This window comes from Netta rufina (assembly GCF_964035555.1).
Source record: "Netta rufina genome assembly, chromosome: Z".
Taxonomy (NCBI): domain Eukaryota; kingdom Metazoa; phylum Chordata; class Aves; order Anseriformes; family Anatidae; genus Netta; species Netta rufina.
The window spans coordinates 19,338,989-19,364,630 of record NC_140126.1 but is presented as its reverse complement, the minus strand read 5'-3'; the positions used below and the strand labels follow the sequence as shown (position 1 = coordinate 19,364,630).

General features: G+C 37.8%; 1 protein-coding gene across 3 annotated transcripts in view; it reads right to left on the bottom strand.

Moving 5' to 3' along the window:
- Positions 1-5,991: 5,991 nt before the first annotated feature.
- Positions 5,992-25,642, bottom strand: part of SREK1 (splicing regulatory glutamic acid and lysine rich protein 1) — a 38,762-nt gene continuing 19,111 nt past the window's right edge. For all 3 annotated transcript variants that reach the window (XM_084305475.1, XM_084305477.1, XM_084305476.1), the window contains exons 4-12: positions 25,432-25,596; positions 24,143-24,321; positions 23,404-23,534; positions 21,808-21,922; positions 19,295-19,414; positions 15,694-16,227; positions 13,390-13,485; positions 12,479-12,614; positions 5,992-10,625 (exon numbers count right to left, since the gene is read on the bottom strand). In XM_084305475.1, the coding sequence (XP_084161601.1) occupies positions 10,473-10,625; positions 12,479-12,614; positions 13,390-13,485; positions 15,694-16,227; positions 19,295-19,414; positions 21,808-21,922; positions 23,404-23,534; positions 24,143-24,321; positions 25,432-25,596 (1,629 nt within the window). In that variant the 3' untranslated portion in view covers positions 5,992-10,472. The remainder of the gene's footprint in view (positions 10,626-12,478; positions 12,615-13,389; positions 13,486-15,693; positions 16,228-19,294; positions 19,415-21,807; positions 21,923-23,403; positions 23,535-24,142; positions 24,322-25,431; positions 25,597-25,642) is intronic.

The following is a 25,642-nucleotide window of genomic DNA, read 5'->3' as shown; positions in this document are numbered from 1 at the left end:
GCAGCCCATGGCTTGGACAGGTACACTCTGCTGGGTTAAAAGCTGGGCCCAGAGAGTACTGAACAGAGTGAAATCCAGCTGGTGACTGGTCACCAGTGGTGTTCCCCAGAGGTTGGTGTTGGGGCCCGTCCTCTTTAATATCTTTAGTGATCACTTGGGTGAAGAAAATGAGTGCACTCTCATTAAGTTTGCGATGACACAAAGCTGGGGGAAGTGTTGATCTGCAGGAGGGTAGGAAGGCCCTGCAGAGGGACCTGGACAGGTTGCACCAATGGGCAGAGGCCAGTGGGATGAGGTTCAACATGGCTAAGTACCAGGTTCTGCACTTTGGCCACAATAACCCCATGCAGCGCCACAGACTTGGGGCGAATGGCTGGAAAACTGTGCAGAGGAAAAGGATCTGGGAATGTTGGTCAATTCTCACCTGAACATGAGCTGGCAGTGTGCCCAGGTCAATGGCAAAGAAGGCCAACGGCATCCTGGCTTGTATCAGAAATAATGTAGCCAGCAGGAAAAGGGAGGTGATTTTTCAACCCTAATAATTTTCCAATCCTAATGAATCTCTGATTCTATAATTTCACACCTCAAGCATACCTGTTAGAAGGTCAGAAATAACAGTGGAATCAGCATGTCGCAACATTTATGTCCCGCTTTGCACTATTCTAAACTTGTGGGAGGCAGGGTAGAGGAATGCTGTTTGGCTGCTTTTATACGGCTCTTGAGAACTATGATATAGAAAGCTGCTATGGCCTCAGAAATAATTCTTGCCTTTATGGTCTTTCTAGAACTTTATTCAGCTGTCTTATAAAAAGCATAAAGGCATAAATTCTTACCTTACTGGCCAAGGATGACACAGATGCCAGGAAATAAGATCACTTGAAAAGGGATATATTACAATTGCAATTATGAGCTACTGTTGGAGTAGAGCTACACATCTGATAGAACAGAAAGTTCTTAAGTAAAAGCACGATTTCTATGTTTTATTATCAACCGTTGAAATACCACATTCCTTGCAACTATAAATTACCAAGTAAGAATGATCAAAGGGAATGTGATTTATTAGAATGAATTAACATGCAATATGTGGTTCTTTCCGTCTAGGTGTGAAAGCACATTAAATGCCTATTTCTAGTACATTCAGTGCAATGCAATGACCCAGTTCTACCACTTTGTTTTTCCACCAAAGATTCTAAACTGTGCTTTCAACTAATAAATTCAGCATTGCTACACTTTGGTTGAACAAAGCAATTATTGTAAGTCCTGTTATAAAATTAGAAGAGTGAAAAAAATATTTCATTGACTTAGTGCGTATTCCAAATTATCTGAGAAATAGCACTATAAAGCAGCCTCCTGCTCTCCCAGGCTGACAAGATAAATGTATAGCTGTTGTCTTTCCATTCTCCTTGGAGATTAAGCAACAGAGCAAACATACCAAGGTTCTAAGGATCTTTACCTGATCAGGGGATCTCCTTGCTGATACAAATAAAGTTTGGCCAAATCAAATAATGCTTTACAATTATCATAATAAATATCCAATCAACATCTTTTGTGAATGTTGGTTGGTGCCTCTCCTCTGCATTCCAACAAATTCTTTAATAACAAATCTACCCCAGATATCTTCTGACAAGAATGCAAACCAAAATAAAAAAAAAATAAAAACAAAAATAAAAATAAAAAGCCTATTTTGCCCTGTTTGATATATACCATCTCATAACATCTCTCTATTCTATGTTTCATTCAAAAACACAGATCAGTTTGCTTCTGGCCTTCAGGCTCACATATAACATAGATTAATATGACTTGCAGCATGGTATATATTCCTAGATACCTAGTCCAGACTAAACTAGGCAGGATAACTGGGTTGCAAGGAAGTTGAACACTTGTGATGAAAACAACAAACTAGTGGAAAGACAAGATTTGTACAGCTTAAAAGTCTTATTAAATGAGTCTTAGTAAAATAATAAAGAGTATCCTTTTAAAATTGAACAAAGCAGAGAAGCAATTATAGAAAATGCTAGCATAATGAAATTATTATAATCATTACAATAGTGATTATACACTCAGTGTTCACATTGCACGTGAACCAATGCATTTCCTTTGAACTTCTAAATCCAGTAATCTGGATCAACCTTTTAAAATATGACTTTAATTAAAGCTTTTCTTTAGGCTCTATCTTTAAAAAGAAATTAAAGATTTTTTCTAGAGAGAAAAACTGAAGAGAAAGAGAAAGTCTTCCCAATGTCTGAAAGTAAAACAGGACATTTAATGAAAGACTAGTACTGACATTTATGTCCTCCTTGTTTCTTAAAACAAGTAGGCAAAACAAGCCATGTATGCACATAAGTTTTGTTTTAAAAGACACCCTTTCTTAGTTAATTTTCAGCCACCTCCTCTAAAAATATATTTTTATTTATATTTTCTGCTTCAGTAAGTAAATTATTTAAGGAAATTAAGAAGTATACAAAAAGACAATATATAATTTTGAAGGATTGCTAAAATACCTCAATAATCTTTCTCAGATCTGTTTTTCCCTGCTTTCACATTCAGAGGAGAAACATGAAGTGCAGTTGTCCAGATCACAGATGTGTTGACTAAATCATCTGATCAGTAGGAGTTGAACCAGCCACAAGATTCGTTATAAACATGACAGTTCCCAAAATCACAAGATCCCTATTGACCAAGTAAATGTTTAATGTGTTGAGAAGCACATCACAAACCTTAGCACCTTAAATATTGTTATGTTTATTTAAATTCTTACAAATTATACAAATTGAGAGAGAAGTTTAAGTGCTTAAAAGTGAATTTTAATATGAAAATATCCATGACAGTAACTTGATATGTGGTGATGTTAAAAAGAAAAGATTCTGCATGAACCCCTGATACTACTTAAATAAAAGAGATTTTGACATACCCTTATACAGACATATTTATTAACTTACTGTTCAAAAATGACAAACTCTGCCTGCTGGAACTATGGTAGTTTTCTCTGGAGAAGAAAATGCCCTGAACACTCAGGGTGTGGTGGTGAGGGGGTGCAGGAGGTGTTCAAAAAGCCTTTTCTGTAACTGAAGAATGATGACACATTCAAGTACTTAACCCCTCACCACCATTCTTGTAACATCCTTGCCAACTTCAGTCCAACAAAGAATTCAACTCTCTTGGGGAAGAGGTGTTTTTTTTTTTTTTTTTTTTTTAAAATATATATATATATCAAGCAAAAGACAGAATTGCTTTACAGCCATTTTCTGCTTTTCTTCTGAATTTAGTGGAAGTGAGCTTATTAATCATAGACTGACCAAGGGTAGAAAAGCTCTCCAAGATCATCTGGTCCAACCATCCCCCTACTAGCAGTATAACCCACTAGACCATGTCCCCAAGCACATGGTCCAACCTTTCCTTTACACCCCCAGGGACGGTGACTCCACCACCTCCCTGGGCAACCTGTCCCAGTGCCTGACTGCTCTTTCTGAGAAGAAATGTCTCCTCATTTCCAATATGAACCTTTCTGGCACAGTTTGAGGCCACTGCCCTCTTGTCCTATCACTAGTTACCTGCAAGAAGAGGCCAAACCCCAGCTCCCCACAACTCCTTCCTTTCAGGGAATTGCAGAGAGCAATGAGGCCTCCCCTGAGCCTCCCCTTCTCCAGACTGAACACCCCCAGTGCCCTCAGCCACTCCCCATGGGACTTGTGTTCCAGGCCCTTCACCAGCTCCGTAGCCCTGCTCTGGACACGCTCAAGCACCTCGATGTCCTTCTGGTAGCGAGGGGCCCAAAGCTGAACACAGTACTCGAGGTGTGGTCTCACCAGAGCAGAGTACAGGGGGACGATCACCTCCCTGCTCCTGCTGGCTGCACTATTCCTGACACAAGCCAGGATGCCGCTGGCCTTCTTGGCCACCTACCTGGGCACACTGCCAGCTCATGTTCAGGTGAGCATTGACCAGCACCCCCAGCTCCTTTCCTCTGCAGAGCTTTCCAGCCACCCTGCCCCAGCCCTGTAGCACTGCAGGGGTTGTTGTGGCCAAAGTGCAGGACCCGGCACTTCACCATGTTCAACCTCATCCCATTGGCCTCTGCCCATCAACCCATCGTGTCCAGGTCCCTCTGCAGAGCCTTCCTACCCTCTGGCAGACCTACACTTCCCCTCAACTTGGTGCCATTGCAAACTTACTGAGGGTGCACTCCATTCCCTCATCCAAGTGATCACTAAAGATATCAGACAGGATGGGCCCCAACACTGACCACTGGGGAACACCATTGGTGACCGGTCGACATCTGGATTTCACTTTGTTCACCACCATTCTCGGGGTCTGGCCATCCAGCCAGTCTTTAACACCAATAAAACTTTGGGACATTGTTTATTTACCAAAAAAAAAAAAAAGAAAAAAAAATTGTAGTAACATTTGATATTTCTTTACTTGTACCATTTCAGTTGCTTCATTAATGCAAAAATACATTCTGCCAACATAGAACAAGTTTGGATATATATTTCTTAACCTTAAAAGGCCTTCTTTAATACCAGAAATATCTGATTTAGAGAAGGGACAAAAATATTTTTCTGCTGCTGTAGTGCAGAGGATCCCCAGGTATATCTGAGCCCAGGTTGTGACAGGTGTTGTGTAAAACAAATTGATCACGGCTCCTGCATCACAGAGAAAAACACCAGGAATGATCTACTGATAAGCTACAGGAACTGTGCACATTGGACTACTCTTGAATTCCAAAGCAGATCACTCATTCCTTTGATCAAATTAGTATGAAAATTATGTATTTATGAAGTGCCAATTTCTAAGTGGACCATGCTCTACACACCACTGTAGCACCACTTTTAAGCCTGTGCACTACAGGTTTGAATAGAGCTACTTATTCTTCTAAGAAACCTGCTCATTTCCCACCAAACATCTAACACCTCCCTTCCCCTATCTCCATCCCTAACCCCCACCCTCCATCACTGGCATTTAACAATCAAAGAGCACAAGGACAAAAAATAATTTGTGTAATTGTGTTGCAAATAAAAACGGGTATGATAAAACAGATCTGAGTGTTTTATCAATGCATTAACCTCCCCAGTAGTTCAAAACTAAAAGACTAGTCCTTAGATGAAAACACAACCTTATCCTTTTGGAATCGTCACAGATTTTTTACCTACTGCACCAACCAGGTGCATCAGCACTGTTAAGAGCTACTTATCCGTTCATGACATCAAGGACTAAGTGAAAGGAAGATGGAATGACTTTTTCTGTAGCTGATAACAATCTTTCAAATCAAAAAAGACAAGTAACCTTCTCAATGTGAGAAGAAAAATGTCAGTAGCGTGGTTAGTATGGAACAGACTTTTTACACCAATTTTAAGTCTTGCATCAAATTTGGCAGCAGATTATCTTATATTAAAAAAATGCAATGAATCCAAATAAAATGTAAGCTGAAGCTCTCAGAAGAAAATAAACAAACAGGTTTAAATAAACAAACAAAAAATAAACAAAATAAACCCTCATTGTTGCTGTCAGTGTTCTGCTCAAAAATCATAAAACTGCCATGACAATTTTTTTCTTACGCCCTCTTGGATAATATAAGTTTGTGGTTTCAGAAAACGTCATGAAAAATGGAGTTCATAGATAGCTTCTCAACAGTCAGATACTCAGAGAGCATGGAATTGAAGCATTAGAGAGGTGTCCTCTAACTATGGGGAAGGTAGCTGCTTCCATATATCAGGCAAGTATCCTAAGCTGTTTTATACTTAAGAGACTGTAGAGGAAATTCCATACCAATACACTCAGATGCTGCAATGGTGCTTACCTACAAATGAAGCATTCTTGAAGTTCAAATAAAAATAAATACTACATAGAGAGAGATCTCCAAGAAGTTTACAAATAAGCAACTGAATTTATCTTACATTAGCAAAAAAAAAAAAAAAAAAAAAAAAAAAAAAAAAAAAACTTTTAAACAATTATTTTAGTTTTCATCATTATTTTAATTACACTTTTCACCATATAAAAATAAACCTAACATACAGGCTGAAAATTGTTTTTCTGTTTATATATTAGCAAACAAAATTAGGTTTTAGATTCTCTTTAGGCAGTAACACTAACAATATCTACAAAGTTCAACTGTCCACACTCTATTCTTTGGTGAGAAAGCTAAATCTCTCTGAACTAAGCACCGACAGATTTGAATTATTTTAGCCATTTACAGATCTCAGCATTTGTGTTACTACGTTTAATTTTCACTTTTAAAACTATGACAACACCGAAGGCAATAATTCAATTATATAAAACTCTAAGTATCACCAAGTAGCACGTTGGACTCATAATATGCCCCAACTTGCAATACTCCATTGTGCAGAATTTATTTATTTAAAATTTACTATTAGAATTCCACTTCCAGACTAACCGAACTCAAGATGATTTGTCTTATTTTCTTCTTCCAAGTGAACATTTTACAAAGTTAAAATGCATGAGCTGTAATCTTGCTTCATTACAAACTAAGAAAAAGACAGCGATGCAGAGATGGTTCAGATTTAAGAGTAAAAGATACACACAGCACTATGGCATTACCGCTTCTGATGGCTATACATGTTAATGAAAAAAATAACTGAAAACAGTAATAAGGACACGTATGCAGTATATAACAATTTGCATCTTACAATCATAGCAGTCTCTACTTTTTAACTTTTGCTTAGACCGAAAGAAAATCACAGAAATCCCTAAATCTTACTACTATTACAAAATAACAGTACAAAGTAAAGGCAACACAAAGAAGCTACCACGTAGTAAACAGATTTACAGAGTTCAAAATTAATGTCAGACATTGCCTTACACATAACGAGGCTGGAAAACACTAGCAAACAAATTGCAAGTAATGCAGAGCATGTTACAGAATTTACTTTCTTAGCAGCAGAGTAAATGAACTCAAATGGTCAACTCATTTCAGAAACCAGACTGTGTGTTGGTTGCTGCTGTTAGCCAGCTCGCTAATTTAAAGCTAGTTCAGATAGATCTATTGAAAATTACAGTAAGAAAGTAGCAGGTGACTTAATGGGTAGGCAGAACCCAGGTCTCGCAGATTTCAGGCATTCTTTAGATGTTACCACTTTCCAAGTGAAATGACCTCCTCCATTTTAATTGAAAAATCTGAATAACAAGTTTCTTTACGCGTATTATCATTAATGTTTGCAAACAAACTTTCAGCCCTCGCACCTGTGTAAATCTATTGACTTAACTGACAGCCACTTGTATTTTGAGGTTGGGATCCTGTTTTTTATCTGTGGGCAGTTGTCTTCTGCTATCTTCCCCTTTTAAAAATAAAATAAAATAAATCCTATCTGTTTTCCAGGAACAGTTTTGAAATAACTGTGGTCAGAAATGGAAGCTTCTGCATACATGCTTTAAACGTTCTTAGCAATATGGCACCATATTGTCTTTTTCTGAGCAATTATGAGTCGTGTTTTCAAACGAAGGCCAAGTCGAATGAAACCACATTTAAAACAATACAGCTATCATGAACTATGCTGTTCTCACAACCTTCACTCGATTTTAACTCAAAAAGTGCAAAAACAAATAACCTGACACCGCATCTCAGCATGCAAACTTGTTATGATGAAGGCAATAGATTTCCAGTGGATGATGGACACCTTTAATGGGTTATGCACACAAACATGGCAGAGCAAGCAGGAACTTCATTACTGTGCTACACTATTGGTTTAAAAAATGATCTGCTCCCCCTGCAGAGATGGGTGTTTTGCACAACCTTAGTTTTCTAATGGCAGCTTTCGACAAATGTAACAAAACCACTGAACACCTAATACAAATAGATACAGCTATCCTCATAGATCTACACAGTATTTATGAAGCAAAACCAGAAAATACAGTATTTGTAAGAAAATACAGCTTGGGGTGGGGAGGAAATGTGTGTATTTGGTGTCTTTTTGTTTTGTTTTGTTTTGTTTTTGTTTTGTGTTTTTCTGTTCTTACTTTAAACTTCTCTAAGGGGACCATTAATTCACATACAATATAACACAATATGCTGTATACAGACTTCCACGTTAATAATTAGCTAATAAAACTGCCATTCTTAACTATGAATTTTCAGAGCCATATTTCTTAGCTAACAGTGCACAAACCTTTACATATTCTGTAATTGCTATATAATAGAGCTATGCAACTTCAGGATAACAAACTCAGACTAGCAACAACTGAAACATGATATACTACGAGAATTCTGATTTATCCCAGAGAAGAAGAAACTTAGTTTTTCAAAGATATTGTAAATAATAAACGTATAAGTAACTTGTATCCACATTTCACATCAAAAGAAACTGCCTGAATAAGACCAAAACTAAAAATACTCCTTTAATAAGTATGTAACAGCAGAAACTTCCCTCTAAAATACTTAACTTTATTAGTGAAATGGTACCAAAGATAACAAGTATACAAACAATCTCTTTGCTCTATGCTACTTACACAACATAAATAAGACAGCTGTTGTTGCAAGACACAATCCTTCACAGTCTTCCTGTAAGTGTACAGATTTGTCATTCTTTTTATCAGAATAAGCTGTTTATCAGCCAACAGCATGTGGCTTAAATATCACAAAAATGACTGTCTATACTTTACATGGTAAAGCATTTTCTATAGTCTTAAATGTACACAGTGGCAAGAACGGTACATCTTATCAAAAATGAAGAGTGATTAAGCAGCTTCACAATCTAACTGGGTTTCATTACTTTAGGAATTGGGCAAATTTTTCATTCCCTGTAACATGCTTTTTTTCATAAAAATGAACTACAGAAAGGAAAAAAAAATAGAAAGCAAATCACTAATATGCTATTTGTTTTATCTGAAAGAAACTCTTTCCATGAGGTAAGGCAATTAAGTTATTTGATTGTAATAAGTTGTATTAAAAATAATCTACCTGATTTTAGGTACAAGTAAGTTTATAAGTATGACTCTTACAAAATCTCACAATGATGAAACTGATTATATTAGTTCAGAAAGCACAAACCAGGTTTTTACTTGACAAAAAATATCTGCTTTGTCATTATCTCCCTATATGCTTTCTCCCCAGAGAATGAAAAAAGAATCTCTGCCATATAACTCTTGTGTAAATTAGAACATTTTCTCCCAAATTACTTATCCCCCCAGCTTTGCATACAATTCCTTTTACATCACCTAACGTATAACAGAGAAAACGATGGAGAGGTAACAATTAAGGCCATCCAAATGTAATTAAATATCTAAAGGGCTGCCTTTGATGCAGGTGATCAGAAAATGCTTTTTATTCAGCTATTATATTTGTACAGTGGTGGTCCCCAAAATGTATCTTTGCTTTCACCTATATATTTTCTAAAAATAAAAAATAAATGTAAAAATGGATTTAAAGAAGTGAATTAAACATCCATTCTGACAAATCACTTGCATTCTTGTCTACAGTATGGTGGTGGCAAAACAGCAAGAGATGATGTAAAATTTAGCTGAAAATGAGTAATAGCACATATACATTTCTAAAAAATACCACATTTTAAGAAGGCACTAAAGCTTCTGCTTGTGCTCCCATATTTTTTAAACAAATAAGAAAAAATTTGTTTTCATAATGGCACCTGTACTATTTGCAGCTGAACAGACACACTGCAGTACATCTCAAAACAAAGCTGTAATTTCTGATAATATCATACAGATCTGCTCACTTCTGGAACGACAAAAGAAAACAACAAAACGATCCCCAAAATAACCCAATAAGCTAACCTATTATCATTATACATGGCAATGTTCCTTTTAGGAACAGAAAAGTAGCATGCATTGTTCAAATACTTTAAAGGAAATATTGAGCTTAGGGATATTAGTAAGAAATTATTTTAAATAATAAAAACCAAGAATCTCAAGCAGTGAGCAAATGAGAAACATACTAGTCAGTGAGCATTTTAACATAAGACCCAAAAAAAAACCTTTTCTATAGTTGCATTTTACAACAAAAGAGTGTATATTTATGCACCATTTCCAAGCACATCAAACAGTACACATTGAAGTTTTTGTGGATTTTTTAACCCACAAGGTAAAACACAAGTCATCAACAAGCAATATTTTAAACAACCTTCAATGCATATCTTCAGCTTTTTTTTTTTTTTTTTTTTTTAAAGATAGTAGAGGTTTACATCTTTCAGTTTCTACTTATTTGTAACAGCCTATGGGAAAACTTAACATAAATCATTTTACCAATAAGTACAGCCATCATGGAAATGCGTGGATTTTTTGAGATGAATAGTTCTGACGGCATCTGCCTTTTCATGGTATAACTACTTATTATCCATGCCTTCTTGCTTTACAGCAAGAAGACAACAAAGCTATCACGAGAATTGGAAGAGCTACTATTACTATCAACATGTTCAGGTTGATTGCTTTGACATTTCTTCCTCATTCTGGGAAATAAAAAGCTTTGGATTTCATTCCTTAGTTGAGTTAGAGGTTCATTATTTGCTTTAAACCTCTTCCATTTTAATTGAGAGGTTATCTTCATTTGGTTGACAGTTCCCATTCTGTTGTAGTTTGACTTCATCTGTCCTTTGTGTATCTCTGTTGTCAATATCCTTGTCAGTTTCTGAATTCTGATCCTCCTTAGTGTAATCTTTGTCCTACAAAAGAGAAAATTATTTTACAAAAAAATCTCACTCTCAGCATTACAGGACATGACACCCAACTAACTCTTGGTATTTTGATTGCCTCTATTTTTACATGCCTATCTTGTGTCAGCAATTTCTAGAATAGATGCAGTGGCTTTTTTTTTTTTGTTGTTTTAGACAGCTTTCTTTTCAAGTAGCTAAAGTGAAGCCATCATGTGTCAGCCAAGAAATCACTGTTGTAAAGTGATCTGTCTTTATCATCAATATTCAGATAAAACAGAATAGTATCACGGAACCTATGAGAAACAGCTCTAGAAGTTAAGACTTCACCATATTTTCTAAACAAAACAGGATTTTGTTTCATATATTTTGTCACATTACTAATGCATTTTACATAAGAGAATTACTGAAGCAAATAGTACACTAAGTTACACAAATCTCTTGTTTATAAAAGCAGTTGGCACCAACAATACGAAGTTTAACAAGAACAAGCGTTGGATTCTGCACCTTGGACATGGCAAGCCCTGGCTACAGATAAAGACTGGGGGACAAGAGGCTGGAGAGCAGTCCCACGGAAGGCGATCTAGGGCTTCTGAGTCAGCAGTGTGCCCTGGCAGCCAAAAGGGCCTGACGTACCCTAGGGTGCATCAGGCACAGCACTGCTAGCTGGTCGGGGGAAGAGATTGTCCTGCTCTGCTCTGCACTGGTGTGGCCTCACCTCAAACACTGTGTGCAGCTTTGGGCACCACAATATAAGAAGTGTCCAAAGGAGAGCGACCAGGATGGTGAAGGGTCTAGAGGGGAAGAGGTCCCTTGGTGTGCTCAGCCCAGAGCAGAGCAGGCTGAGGGGAGGCCTCGTGGCGGCCTGCAGCTCCCTCACGAGGGGAGCGGAGGAGCAGGCGCTGAGCTCTGCTCTCTGGGGACAGCGACAGGACCCAAGGGAACGGCATGGAGCTGGGACAGGGGAGGGTCAGGCTGGGGGTTAGGGAAAGGGTCTGCGCCCAGAGGGTGGTCGGGCACTGGGACAGGCTGCCCAGGGCAGTGGGCACAGCACCGAGCCTGACAGAGTTCCAGACGCATTTGGACAACGCTCTCAGACGCATGGTCTGATGTTTAGGTCGTTCTGTGTAAAGCCAGGAGTTGGACTTGAGGATCCTTGTGGGTCCCTTCCAACTTGGAATATTCTATGATTCTATGAGCTGAAACATTCTGAATACACCTACTCTATAAATGCATATGGTTTTTCAAATTACAAGATTTGAATTGAAAGATATTTCATTATTCTTTTCTTAATCGTACCACCTTCTATTTTGCAAGGTAAAACCCCACACTGTCCTTCCCCAAATCTTCAATGTTCCTTCCTGCACAGTTCAACACACAGCCCAGGACAAAACTAAGTGGGAGAGGCTGCACTATTACAGAGTGAAAATGTATTAAAAAAAAAAAAAAAAACAACACAATGTATTTTGAGTTTGATAGCCAAGCTGTTTCTGAAGCCTGCTTCACAATAAGCTTCCTGCATCTTTGTACGGATACAGTCAGCTAACTCCTAACATATGGCAGAGAACAGAAAAGAGAGAAACCAAAACAGAGGGCTTCTGTAGTCCATACATACACACTCCCACCAGTTGGTTAAGTTCAAACACAAAGACTGATCAAACTGAGCTACTAACATCAAGCAGAGAATGACTTTCATGTCTCCTTTTGACAAAAGATAAACCCATGCGTTTCAAGCTGCACTAATTTGGTAAGGAAAAAAGAGAGGAAATACGAGAGCAGAAAAAGAAAATAGGGGGGGAAATTCCAATATAATCTTGGAGCACTTGGAAACATTCAGCTACTTATCACTTGGTCACAAAGCTTACCTTCAAAGCAGTGGTGCTTTTGTCAGATTTCTCCTTCCCCTCTTTTTCTTTACTACTTTTTTTCTTGGAGGTGGAACGTTCTCTTTCTCTTCTTTCATTGTTTGTATCCCTTTCTCTTTTTTTTTCTTTCTTGTTTCTGTTTATGAAAAGTATTACTCAAGTCAGAATTTGGTCCAAAAGCAACAAACGTACTACCAACGCTTGCATCAAGTATATTGTATAGTAATATGCACAGTACAGTAACTAAGAATGTTGGTATACTTGTTTTGTTTTGGAAATGGTCAGCCATCTTCAAACCATTTAACTGCAAACTACACTCTTATCTGGGGGATTTCCAAAAAAAAAATCTCAAAATGTAACAAAAAGCCCTTCATAAAGACAACTAGATTTTTTTGACTGACGAAGAATGCATGTGTTCAGAATGAATGCTATTTACAAAGAGAAAAGCAAAATAAATTGTCTCTGAGGAAGGGTTTTCATTATTTGAAACAAATTTATATCACTGACAGATGATAGTTCAAAGCATTACAAAGCTTGAGCCCATGAAGCTGTGTTATGTTTTTTTTTGTTTGTTTGTTTGTGTTTTTTTTTTTTTAATTAAAACTGAATCATATTGACCAACAGAGATCATTTGAAATGATGCAAAGGTAAATCAATGAAAATACTTTCCTACTTGTTTTCTATAAAAGTCCCTGTATCCATTTTTGAATGTTTATTGAAAAACACTGACCTTTTCTTTACAACAGAGAACGATTATTAAAGATCCCCTTGCATTAGAAAACAAACAGCAGAAACACAAATCGACTTGGTTCCTTTCATAATGATGATCTCTATGCCACATTTCAATTTGACAAAATGTTGTACCATTTTCCTCCTTTACTGCTCATTAACTAGATTTACACCAAACTGACCTTCTTGGAGAAGGAGTTCGTGAAGACTTTCTTTTTGTTGTTTTGGATGTCTTAGGAGACTTGGAGGGACTTCTACTCTTCCTTTTACGCCTTTCTCTGCAGAATCAAACAATTCAAGATCAGCAAAGAATACGAATAATAAGCTCAGGAATGACAAAACCTCTCATTATTTGAGGCAACAACTACATAAATATCCCCGAGTTATCTTCCTACCAGCCCATGCTCAACAAACATATTTAAAAAGGGAACAAAGGAAGATCTGGGGAACTACAGGGCAGTCAGTCTCACCTCTGTGCCCAACAGGATTGTGGAGCAGATCCTTCCAGAAACTACGCTAAGTGCACCAAAACAGGACTGTGCATATGCCACAAAGAATCACAGACTCACAGAGTCATTAAGGTTGGAAAAGCCCTCCAAGATCATCTGGCTCCAACCATCCCCCTACTAGCAGTATAACCCATTAAACCATGTCCCTAAGCACCAGGTCCAACCTTTCCTTAAACACCCCCAGGGACGGTGACTCCACCACCTCCCTGGGCAATTCACTCCAATGCCTGACCGCTCTTTCTGGGAAGAAATGTCACCTCATTTCCAATCTGAACCTTCCCGGCACAGTTTGAGGTCACTACCCTCTTGTCATATCACTAGTTACCTGCGAGAAGAGGCCAAACCCCAGCTCCCCACAACTTCTTTTCAGGAAGAAGTTAGAGTAGTTTGCCCATACACCTCCAAAACAACGTGGGCATTTCACAAAAACAAGCAGAAAGTACAGAAACCTTTACAGACTTCTCTGCATTATACAAATCCTGAACTCCTGAATTTTGAGGGGCAAGGGAATTCTGCTTTTTTCCAGTGAAGCGCTAACACCACTGAAAGGGAAACAAGTTGCCGGTATGTAACAAACTCAGGTAGCTATTGTTTGACATTAATAGAGTAAATGTAGTGATGCCTTAGGCCACAGAATGAGCTCTGTGTAAGGGAACTTGGTACGTAGTGGTGACTGAGCAGCAGTGAGTGGCGTTGTGTTTGGGTGGCACAGACTGGGAAAGGGAGGGATGTGCTGACCAAGGACAGCACTGGATGAGAGCCTGCTCTGCTAGGTAACAGAAAACATCCCTGCAATGAAGAGCTGACAATATGAAGGGACATCACATGTATGAGTCAAGAATTGATTGTATTATAGCTGAGAAAATTAAGATTGTATGGGTATAAGAACCCAAGGAAATCCTTGAGTATGGTCCTTTCCTTTGAGGTATCCAGATAGAGCTGATATATGGTTACCATTACATTCTCTTCGCTTTAATTAAGAGTTGACTCTTAATTAAGAGTCTTAAGGGGTGACCAATGCCGCTAGGGGAAACACCAGGATTCCCTAACAACATGTAGAACTCTTCCCAACTCATCCGGTATTACATTCTCTCAAGGTAGCAGATGGAATTTCATATTTAAATTTTACATGAGATATTAGTGAACTACGTAATTGTTGAGGTATTCAGAAAGGATTTTTTCCTGACCTTAACTCAGAAGCAATACCTTTTGCTACAGTTGGTCCACTTAGAGAGCTTATCATCAGTCTCACAGCCTCTTTTTCCTGTACTGAATTTATCTAGACATCCACCCACTTTACCCTCTCTTAGAGGCAAAAACAACAAGTAGATTAATTCTTGACTGCCTTCCTGTTTGCTATCAGCATGGTTAAGGAGTGTTACTTTTTCACTTTACCAGACCATCTAACCAGCTTAGAAACATACCTTTATCTTTCAACTGAGATATATTCACTTTCTGAAAGGCTAACCAGTCAAAATGCCATGCTAACTTCTTGCAGTCAGCCATCCAGACCAGAAATTTCATTGCTTGTCATTCCTAAGACAGCCAATTCACAAATACTACCACCACCCAAGTGTTTGTAAACCCAACAAACTGCTCTACAGATGAACACCATACAGTATTTCAGAAACCAAGGAATTATGTTAAGAATGACTCAAACTGTCATCGGGATTGAAATTTCTGGATGGCTCTAACACAGAAATGGCACAAGAGCCATCTACTTACTGTTCTCAAAGACTGTATATGCTATAAAGTTACGTGAAAGGCAAGCACCAGCAGCCCAACAAGAGACTGTGTGTTCTATCAGGTATGATACAGAGCTCTTTGTAATTTGTTTACCTTTGTAAGGAAATCTATAAAACAGAGAGAATACAAAATGGAATTACCAAGACCATGATATTGATAAATAAAAATTCGGATGTATTTCATTTTGCTGAGAAGTCCAAAAAAAGCATGAAAAAATTCTGAACAACAAACCTGCTGGAGCTACGAGATCTTCTTGAAGAGCTATAGCTTCTTGGGGGTGTTCTGGATCTCTTCTCTTTCTTCTTTTTATCATCCCTCTCTTTTTCTCTTTCTCGCTCTTTTTCCTTATCCCCATCTTTTTCCTTTTCTTTTTCTCTGTCCCCTCCTTTGTCTTTATCTCCCTCCTTGTCCTTCATCTTCTCTCTGTCCTTCTCCCCATCTTTCTCAACATCTTCTTTTTCCTTGTTCTGATCTACCTCTTCCCTGTCTTTTTCCTTATCCTTATCTTTTTCCTTTTCCCTTTCTTTGTCCCTGTCCTTATCCTTGTCCCTGTCTCTATCCCTATCCTTGTCTTTGACTCTCTCTCGATCTTTGTTACGCTCTTTATCCCGGTCCTTATCCCTGTTTCTCTCTTTATCTCGCTCTCTTTCTCTTTCTTTGTCTCTGTCCCGGTCTCTTTCCTTTTCCTTGTCTCGGTCTCTCTCTTTCTCCTTTTCTTTGGTCTTTTCTTTTTCCTTGACCTTTTCTTTGTCTCTTTTCTTGTCCCTGTGAAAATTCAAACAAAAATCCATTAATTCTTCTTTGATCTTTCTAATAAAAATTACAACTAAGTCTTAGCATACACTGAATGCTCAAGAGAAAGTATGCCTCTCTGTTGAAAAATTATTATTTTACTTGGATCCATATAAAATGGACTGCAAATTAACTAGCCCTGTATGAACAATGACAGATGACTGGACAGAAGCCTTTATTCTGCAGTGTTCTCTTGTACTGATAACCTGTATGTGCTTGGAAATCCAACACCAGTGACTACAGAAAAACAAAAAATGGGTAAAACTTTGCCAAACAATTCTCTTAAAAGGCAAATGTAAGGTCAAAACTCAATCAAGACAATTCAGTCTTCTGTAATGTAATTACGATTTTGAAAACAATCGAACTGTAAGAAAACTGGTAAGACAGTAAAAACAAAAGCAAGGTAAACAGAACTTCTATAGGACAGGCAGAGTGATACCTGTTCATAAGAAGAAAAACAGTGAGAAACATTCCAATGATATTATAGTAAAACCAAATAAAAACTGATTAGATCACAGCTTTAGCTGGAAAATTACATTTCAGCATAGGATTATTTGGAAGTGGGAGACCCCTGACCATCTTTCCTAGTGGACATGCACATGAGCTGCCTCTAAAACATACGAAAATAAACAATTATTCAGATAAATGGGAGAAAGCATGATACAAAGAGTTGATTAACAAGCCTTTTCAGGTCCACAAGAACCAGACTGATAGAAGTTTGTGTCTTTTGGTATTCGTACTTATTCAAACGTTTTTAAAGATTCTCAGAAGGACTCATTCAGACCTGAAAGGCTCCAGGCATAGCCCCTATCTTTCTTCACTGGAAGAAGGGTTTAGCACTGGGACCGGGCACAGAGCGGCATTTTGCACAGGAGGGTGCTTTTTCAAAAGACTTTCTGCTGGCTAAGTGGGAGACCCAGAGCGCACATAAACCACCAGCCAGGACTGTTCTGCGACCACCTGCACTGGTCAAGAGCACGCATCCTACCAGACCCTCAAGGCAGAATGGTGGGCACTCTGAGAGCAAACACTGCAGCTCCAGCTGGGGGGACTGCACCATCTCCCTCAGTCCTGTCCGATGCCTCCAGCCAGGTGGAGCTGCTGAAGGGACAGGCTGCAGTGCAGAACTGACTGCAGGAAGCACACAGGCCTTACTCCTGGGGCAGGGACAGGTGACAGACCTGCCTACAGAAGGTGTGCCCAGGTGGAGGATGTCCTGCAGCAGGTGGCTGAGCTGCAGGAGGCAGTATAACTGCCTCCAGTAAGCTGTGTAACATCAGGGAGGCCAAGAAGGAGCTAGATAGCTGCTTCCAAGTGCAGTGTTTCGTGGACCCACAGCAGAACAGCCAAAAAATCCCCCACCAGCACGCACAGAAAGGAGGGATGCCAACAGTGTGGAAGAATGGAAGCCTGCAATGGCAAGGATCAGCAGGAGGAAAAGAGTACCCCTGAAGCCTAAGGTACCCTTACAGAATTGCTTCACTGCTCTGCAGACTGAAGAGGAAGGACCTGTTGTCATATTGCAACCACAAAAAGGTGACTGGGGATAGTTGTAGGTGAGACACCTCTTTTCTGAGAGGTGTGGAGGGAACTGGAATACATACAGCCAGGAACAGTCAGACATATCAAAGGACTCCAAAACGACACAGGACACCTGGTTATCTGGGATATGGAGAAGGCTGAGGTACTCAGTGACTTTTTTGCCTCATTCTTCACCAGCAAGTGCTCTAGCCACATAGAAGGCAAAGGCAGGGACTAGGAGGATGAAGAACCACCTGCTGTAGAAGATCGCTTTCAAGATCATCTAAGGAACCTGAATGTACACAAGTCCACAGCACTTGAGATACACCCAAGAGTCCCGAGGGAACTGCCAGATGAAGTTGCTAAGGCTCTACCCATCCTGTTTGAAAAGTCATGGTAGTCCAGTGAATTTTCTAGTGATCGGAAAAGGGGAAACTTAACATCAATTTTTTAAAAAGGAAAAAAGGAAGACCCAGGGTACTACAGGCTGGTCAGTCTCACCTCTGTGCCCAGTCGGATTGTGGAGCAGATCCTCCTGGAAACTATGATAAGGCACATAAAAAACAGAGGTGACTGGCAACATCCAACATGTCTTCACTGAGGGCCTTACAAATTTGGTGGCCTTCTGCAACAGGGTTACAATGAGCCAGCAATGTGCACTTGTAGCCAGAAAGCTAATGATATTCTGGGCTGCATAAAAAGTAGTGTGGACACAAGACGATTCTCCTCCAGTACTCTGCTCTCATGAGACCCCACCTAGAGTACTGCCTTTATACTGAGGCCCCCAGCATACGACAGACCTGTTTGAGTGGGTGCACAAGAGGGCCACAAAAATAATCAGAGGGATGAAGCACCTCTTCTACAAAGACAGGCTGAGGGAGTTGGGGCTGTTCAACCTGGAGAAGAGAAGGCTCTGGGAAAACCTTACTGAGATCTTCTGGTACCTAAGGGGGGCCTACAGGAAAACTGGGAAGGGACCCTGTCAGGAAGTGGAGTGATAGGACAAGTGGGAGTGGCTTTAAACTACAAGAGGAGAGAGTTAGATTACATGATAGGAAAAAATTCTTTGCTGTGTGAGTGTCAAGGCACTGGCACAGGTTGCCCAGAGAAGTTCTGGATGCCCTGGAAGTGTCAAAGGCCAAGTTGAATGGACCTTTGGGCAACCAGGTCTAGTGGAAGGTGTCACTGTCACGGTGGTTGGAATCAGATGATCTTTAAAGGTAATTTCTAACCCAAGTGATTGTATGATTCTACGTACATATAAACATAGAACTAATTTCTCTACTGAAGTTTAGATACCTCAGTATAAAAAATTTACTTTCTATACTTTTGCTTCATAGACAAACCCTACGAACAAGACAAAGCATTTAGACTTCATCCTTTACCATCACGTAAAACATTTGTTACATTTTAAAAACAAAACAAAAACAAAAAAAAACACACTTTGTACTGTATGCTAAGAAAAAGTGTATACTTCTTTTTACAGTTTATATTACATTTCCTATGATTGTAAACTCACCGAGAACGAGATCGACTTCTTGACTTCCGCCTTTCTCTAGATCTAGACCGTTTTTTTAGGGGACTTCTGGATCTGCGTCTGTCCTTGTGTCTTGAGAGTGATCTGTTGCCAGACCTACTTCTATATGAATGATACCACAAGAAAAATACTTTAATATTGAAACTTCAAAAAAACAGGTCAACCAATACAGGAAAAAAATAATAATAATAAAAAAAAAAACAGAAATCTTGCCTAACTACAGAAAGTTATATAGCTACATCTCAGTAATACAGTACCTACCATCATTTTAGCAAACGTGCTTTCCTTTGACACAATGCACCATTTAAGTAATATTCAAGTAACATTCATATTTTATTACAACCTCTATGAATATTCCAGAAAATGTAAATTCTTATCATATTAGGATAGCTCTTCTTAATAAATCTCAGTGCATAACATCTAAAATCAACTTGTAAAAGCCATTAGTTGCACTTTTCCTCTTCTCTAGGCACTTATTGCAGTCTTGGTCATCTGGTTGGATCTCCAAATAAAAAAAAATGAAACTGTCACTATCTGTGTTTCAGCATTTACTGAAGGTACCTTTTCAGTTGAAAGGACTTGTAAGTATGGATTTGAATCTCAAGAATTATCAAGAAAATCAATGAGCATTTGCTATGTGATATATAAGGAATACAAATAACGTGCGGACAGCCCAATAGAAATTCAATTCCAGTCTTCTGATAAAAATACATAGCATAGTCTCAGATTTGATGACAAAAACAAGACTTTTAAAAATGAATATACTTTTTTTTCCAAAACATTTATCATTTTTGGATGATTGTATTGTCTAGGAAGCTTAAAATAAAAGGCTGAATTGGAACGTTATGTTTCAAAAAACAATCACTGGATACTTTGCCTGAGAGGTTCATGTACCATGATGTTAACGTTACCAAAGACAGAAAGACTATATATATACTACTCAATAAATTCTGAAAAATATGAAGACAAAAAATACCAGCTCCACCTGTCTTCTGCAGCTCAAGACACACAGAATAAGATATACCAAGAGAAGAGAAGAGGCAGCTTCATACCATGTATCAGTGTAGAAAAATAACTAATTACAGGATAAATTGATTGCAATTTAGACAAAATAAGCCCTTTATTAAAATTTGCATTATAAAGAAGATAGGGATTTAGGTGGTTTATTAAACACAAAAACAGGAAAGTGGTACAGATAGATAATTCTTAGGAATAAATTTGCTTCAATGAATGATACTGACTTTTTTTTAGCATATACTCAAAACTTTAACACTGGTAAAAGATTTTTATAAAGAAAATTAACTATCAACTTGTTAACATGTTTAAAGCCTAGGTTTTCTGCAAGTGAAAAATGCAAATTTATCTTCTAGAACTCAGTTTGTTTTATGTAAATACAGAACAGCACAGAAATGGCTCAAATGGTACACAAAACGAAGACTCAATTACGTCCTGACTGAGAGAAACAGCAGAGAAGCATGCAATAATGAAGTGACCAAATCATTGTTCTTGCATTAAAAAGTTACCCAATGGTTTGATGTCAGAGAATATGTGCTGCGGTGTCTTGCTTTTACAAAGCTGAAGCCTGCACTTAGATCATACTGCATTGTTAATATAAATGATGTGCTGTGCCCCTCTATCCAGCCCCTCTATCCTGTGTGTAAAAGATGTACACAAAAAATGTAAGAAAGGATGCAACACAAGTGTTTCTGCAACAGTGACAACACTCACCTTTCTAAAGTGTAAGCTATAAAACACACTTGAATGCTTTGGTTTTTGATACTTAATGTAACCAAATACCTTCAGACTGATTACATAAACACAAGAAATTGAAAAAATATGAACGATTTTAGAAAGCATATGCAAGTGTCACATAAAAATATTGTCTCATTCTTGGAAAAAATGTTAATGTACAAACTTTAACAGCGATCTAGAGATTCCCTTTCCTCCTATATTTCAAAGCCTGTTTCAGAAATTAGCAAATTTAACAAAAGCAAACAAACTGAAGAATGAAAAATTACCCCTACCTTTTTCTTCTGGCTTGTCAGAGATTTAACTTTACAGTACAATAAATAGAAAAACTGTTTTTATTAACTACGTGTTTAGAAGTTTGGGACAGCAATGACTTTCTACTAGCAAAACCAGCCACCTTGTCTGTTCAGGGTGTTAAAACTAAAACTAAATATTCCAGCCACAAAGCACAGGTAACTAACTGTTCGTTTGTTTTTAAATACAGAAGACACAAAATGAAATAAGGTCATGCTACCCTGCACAGAAAGTACCTTCCATTGTGTTTTAATTGAAAGTAATTTTGAAAACATTAGCATTTAAAGGGAAAGAGTATCTGTTCAGATAAAGATCCCCGTTACCCTGATCTGGTTAGTATAAACTACTAATCCCCTCTACACTGACATTTGTCTCATAATTAAGAAATCTCAGTAACCACCATCATTCAAGAAAAAACATATCACCTTAGTCCAAAACAAAAACATACCTACCTATGTTTTGAATGTGATCTTTTCCTTCTAGATCGGGATTTTGAGCTAGACCTGGATTCTGAACGAGAATGGGAACGAGATCGACCGCCTTTTCTTTCACTGCTCTTTCCAGACTCTGAGAGGAAAAAACCACTTTGCAGTGTAAGCTCAGAACATTTAAAGATCCCAGTTAACAATCTGGCACAAGTGGAATGTACCACATATAGTGCAAGGGGCCTACTCTTTGCACATCTTCCTTCTTTGCAAATATCCTTCAGAAACATCCAAGAAAGTCATTGCATATACTCGTTGAGTGCAGCCATCCTGCAGCAGTACACATAAACCAGATAATTATAAACAGCTAGCTCTATTAGGAAAGGGACTTATGTTGCTGCCACAATGCACAAGATTACAACATGTTCTCCTGTTGGTATATTATTAATAAAACTACTATTTTTTGTTTGTTTTTAATAACCTGAGAAAAATAGAGTAAATTAGAATAGAGGGTAAAAATTGGAAAAAAAAAACAAACATAAAATAATAAAAAATAAAGAATAAAAAATAAAGTAGTTAATACTTTCAGTACTTTTAGACATTTCAACAACTGCACAAACACTGAAGTTTCATTCCTCATGCATTATTTTGGGGAGGAAGGGATGGAGAAAAGGGGCTGAGAAGTTTGATTCAAAAGCCACGAAGTCAGTGTTAAGCCTATCAGCAATCTCAGCAAACTTTGGTTCAGCCTCTAAAAGAAACCACTTCACATAAAGGAAATATTACAGCTGTTTTAATTCCAGCCCGAAAGAAAAACAGAAAAAAAAACTCATCTCTCCCCAAAATCTCAATACTACCAGCTATCTAACCTACATAAGCCAAAATCTGAGATTGTTAATAAAATGTCTAAATCTCACAAATCAAAATGAAAAGGAGGAACTTACTCGGTAGTTGAACAATGAGAGAATTTTTTATGCTGTGCTTTAAATCATCAGCACTGAAATGTGCATCTAACCTCTCAGCCCATTAACATCTTCCCCCTTGACCTGACATTTCATTGTTAACAGGGATCAGTGAAATGATTTGGATGAAAAAAAGTTCATTACAATATATTAAGTTTCATCCCAGATTCATTCTCTGATCCCATTTGGTTTGAGAATGTACAGTCTTCAGCCAGCATGAAAAAGAGCACAGGGAAAAAATTAATTTGCTAACAGTAAATAAATCATAATATTGGTGCTTTCACCAGAATGCTAGCTCCTCCGATCATGAATTACAACACTAATGTGTGCTAGAAGAACAAAAAAAAATATAGTAACTTTATGTAAAAGTTCGTATGTACTTCGAATTTTAAAAGCACCAACTACTAATACTGTTCACTTTAGCACTGTTTTCCTACCTTTGAAAACATGCAGTGAACATGTATGCAAAGATAAAAAATGATGGAAATAAAAAACAGTCAACTGCTCTGTTGCATGAAGACAATTTTGATTATTTTAATTTTCTTCCACAGATACTGTACAGCTCTGAGTAACCTTTTCCTGTGTCTCAAAGTGCTCTTAAAATCACGTACGGAGGTGCACGTAGAACATGTCTGTTACACAGTGAATATAATATGCCTACCTGGCTCAATAGCAGCAGAAATAAAAGACTGGGCCTCCCTTACTCTCTTCATCACTTCTTCCAGTTCCTTGGCAGCAGCTTGTGGTGTCATTTCAGGAGGCTTCACTATTGCATTATTGGAGTGATTTATTCTAAATTAAGGAAAAATAAAACCTTTAACACACAAACAGTTGAAAACACAAAATGAAACATAAGAAAGGAAAACATTTAAACTTCAACATATGATTAAAAATTTCAAAGTTCAGTAAAACTGCAGATTTTTCATAGCATTTATCTGTTGCCTAAATATCTGAGATGTGTATTTTATTCCTTTCTAATGTTACCACTTTTAAATAAATGAGACACAATGTTTCTGTTTTACTCTTAACAAACAGAGGTTCAAGTCTAGAAATCTGTTCCTCTGGTTTAGATCAAACCTCAAAGTTAAAGCCTATTTTACACAGACTTCATATATAAAACTTTGGACAAAGGACTTTGCAGATTCTCTCCCTGTTATGGCTTCCATTGCCTCAATATTAAATGTAAATGTACTCTGCTCTAGGCCGTTCACATTCATCTTAGAGGAAGTTACACCCAACCTTGAAAGTGGAGTTTACAAAAGTGTTCCAGTTAACCAACAACAGATCATTATATTGAAAAAATATTCATCACAGTATATTCCTACAGATCAGAGTCATGAATGCATGAGGATGCTATGAAATCTCTCATTCAATATTCATATGGATAATTCATTTCTTACTTCAGTGGCCTGTCTCCAAACATAACTCCATTAAAGGCAAGAGCTCGAGGTACAGAATTCTGGTCTGCAAATTCCACAAAAGCAAACCGTGTTGGTTGAGTCTCATCACCCGCCATTCGCACAAATTTGACTTCTCCAACTTGCTTAAAGAATTCGAGCAGCTGATCCGCTGTGGTAGTCTAGAAAAAGTCAAAGAGCTCGGCTGAAGTAAAATACATAATGAAAAAATTATCCAACATATCAGGTAACATAAAAACTATAGCTTTTGCTAAGAAATTTCACCATTACTACACAGGTGACACAGGTTTGATACGTTACACTATAGGATAGACAGGCATTATTTTTTCTTCCACTAATCTGAAGAATAAAATACAGTTTAAAATAGTGCAACCACAAGTCCTGAAGTCTTACATTTAAGCAATAAATAAACTTGCACAGGATTTTGCACATTTCAGGCAACCCATTTGAAGTAACTGTTGAGGCATTTCCTTTTACACCTATGTCAAAGCTATTTCTGCTATTACGATTTTTGATCAGTTAAAAACAGCAAGAACAAAAAACAGAACAACATTACAAGGCTTTGGTTTTATTTTTTCTACTAGCTTCCCGCTTGTTTTATTTTATTGCAATCAACGGTACTTTTATAATCTAGTAGCTATTTTGGCAATCAAATAACCCCCCAAAACAAATACTCATATTGCCATCAATCAAAAACAAATCATATTTCAAATAAATAAATCAGTAACTGATGAAAAAAACAGATTTCTGACAGACCTAGCTTTTCTGTCATTGAAACTCAGAAATACTCAGGCTAATTTTGCAACTTTTACTAGGACAAATCATTAACCTTCTGCTATAGTTAATTTATTGTAATTCAGAAGGTGAATTCCTTGCTTAAGCACTGCACAATACTATAAGCAGCTGCACAGTATTATAGAGGAACAGCTATCATGATCTCCTGGCTTCTAAGGAAATCACTCAATTAATACGTTCCAGTTGGATCAACATGTACGATCTTATTTCTGTTGCTTGAATTCAGTCACACTGTTATTCCTCTGGCATCCTGCTAATCTGAATTACAGTCTGGTGCAGGATCTGATCTGATTAGTGCAAGAGCATTCAAAATTTAAAATAATACTAGTAACCAAAAATGGCGAGATTTTTTTTTTTTCTTAAATTCCTACTGTCATCAGCTACAAAAAGCTCTTAAGACTACAATCCGTAAATTACAAATTTATATCTTATATTAGAGTTTCTCATTCAAAACAAACAAACAAAAAAAAAGCTACCTGGGAATTCAAGTTTCCAACATATACTGTTCTCCTGATTTCATCAATTTTGGATGGGTCCACATTTCCCATTATTGGTGGCTGTGGTATTTCCCCAAGTGCTGTTATGTTAGGGTCCAGTGCTGCCGCTGGTATTGCTCCCAAAGTGCCAAGTGAAACACCAAGCTGAAAAACACAAAAACTTCAAGATCCCTAATCTTTCTTTTTTTTT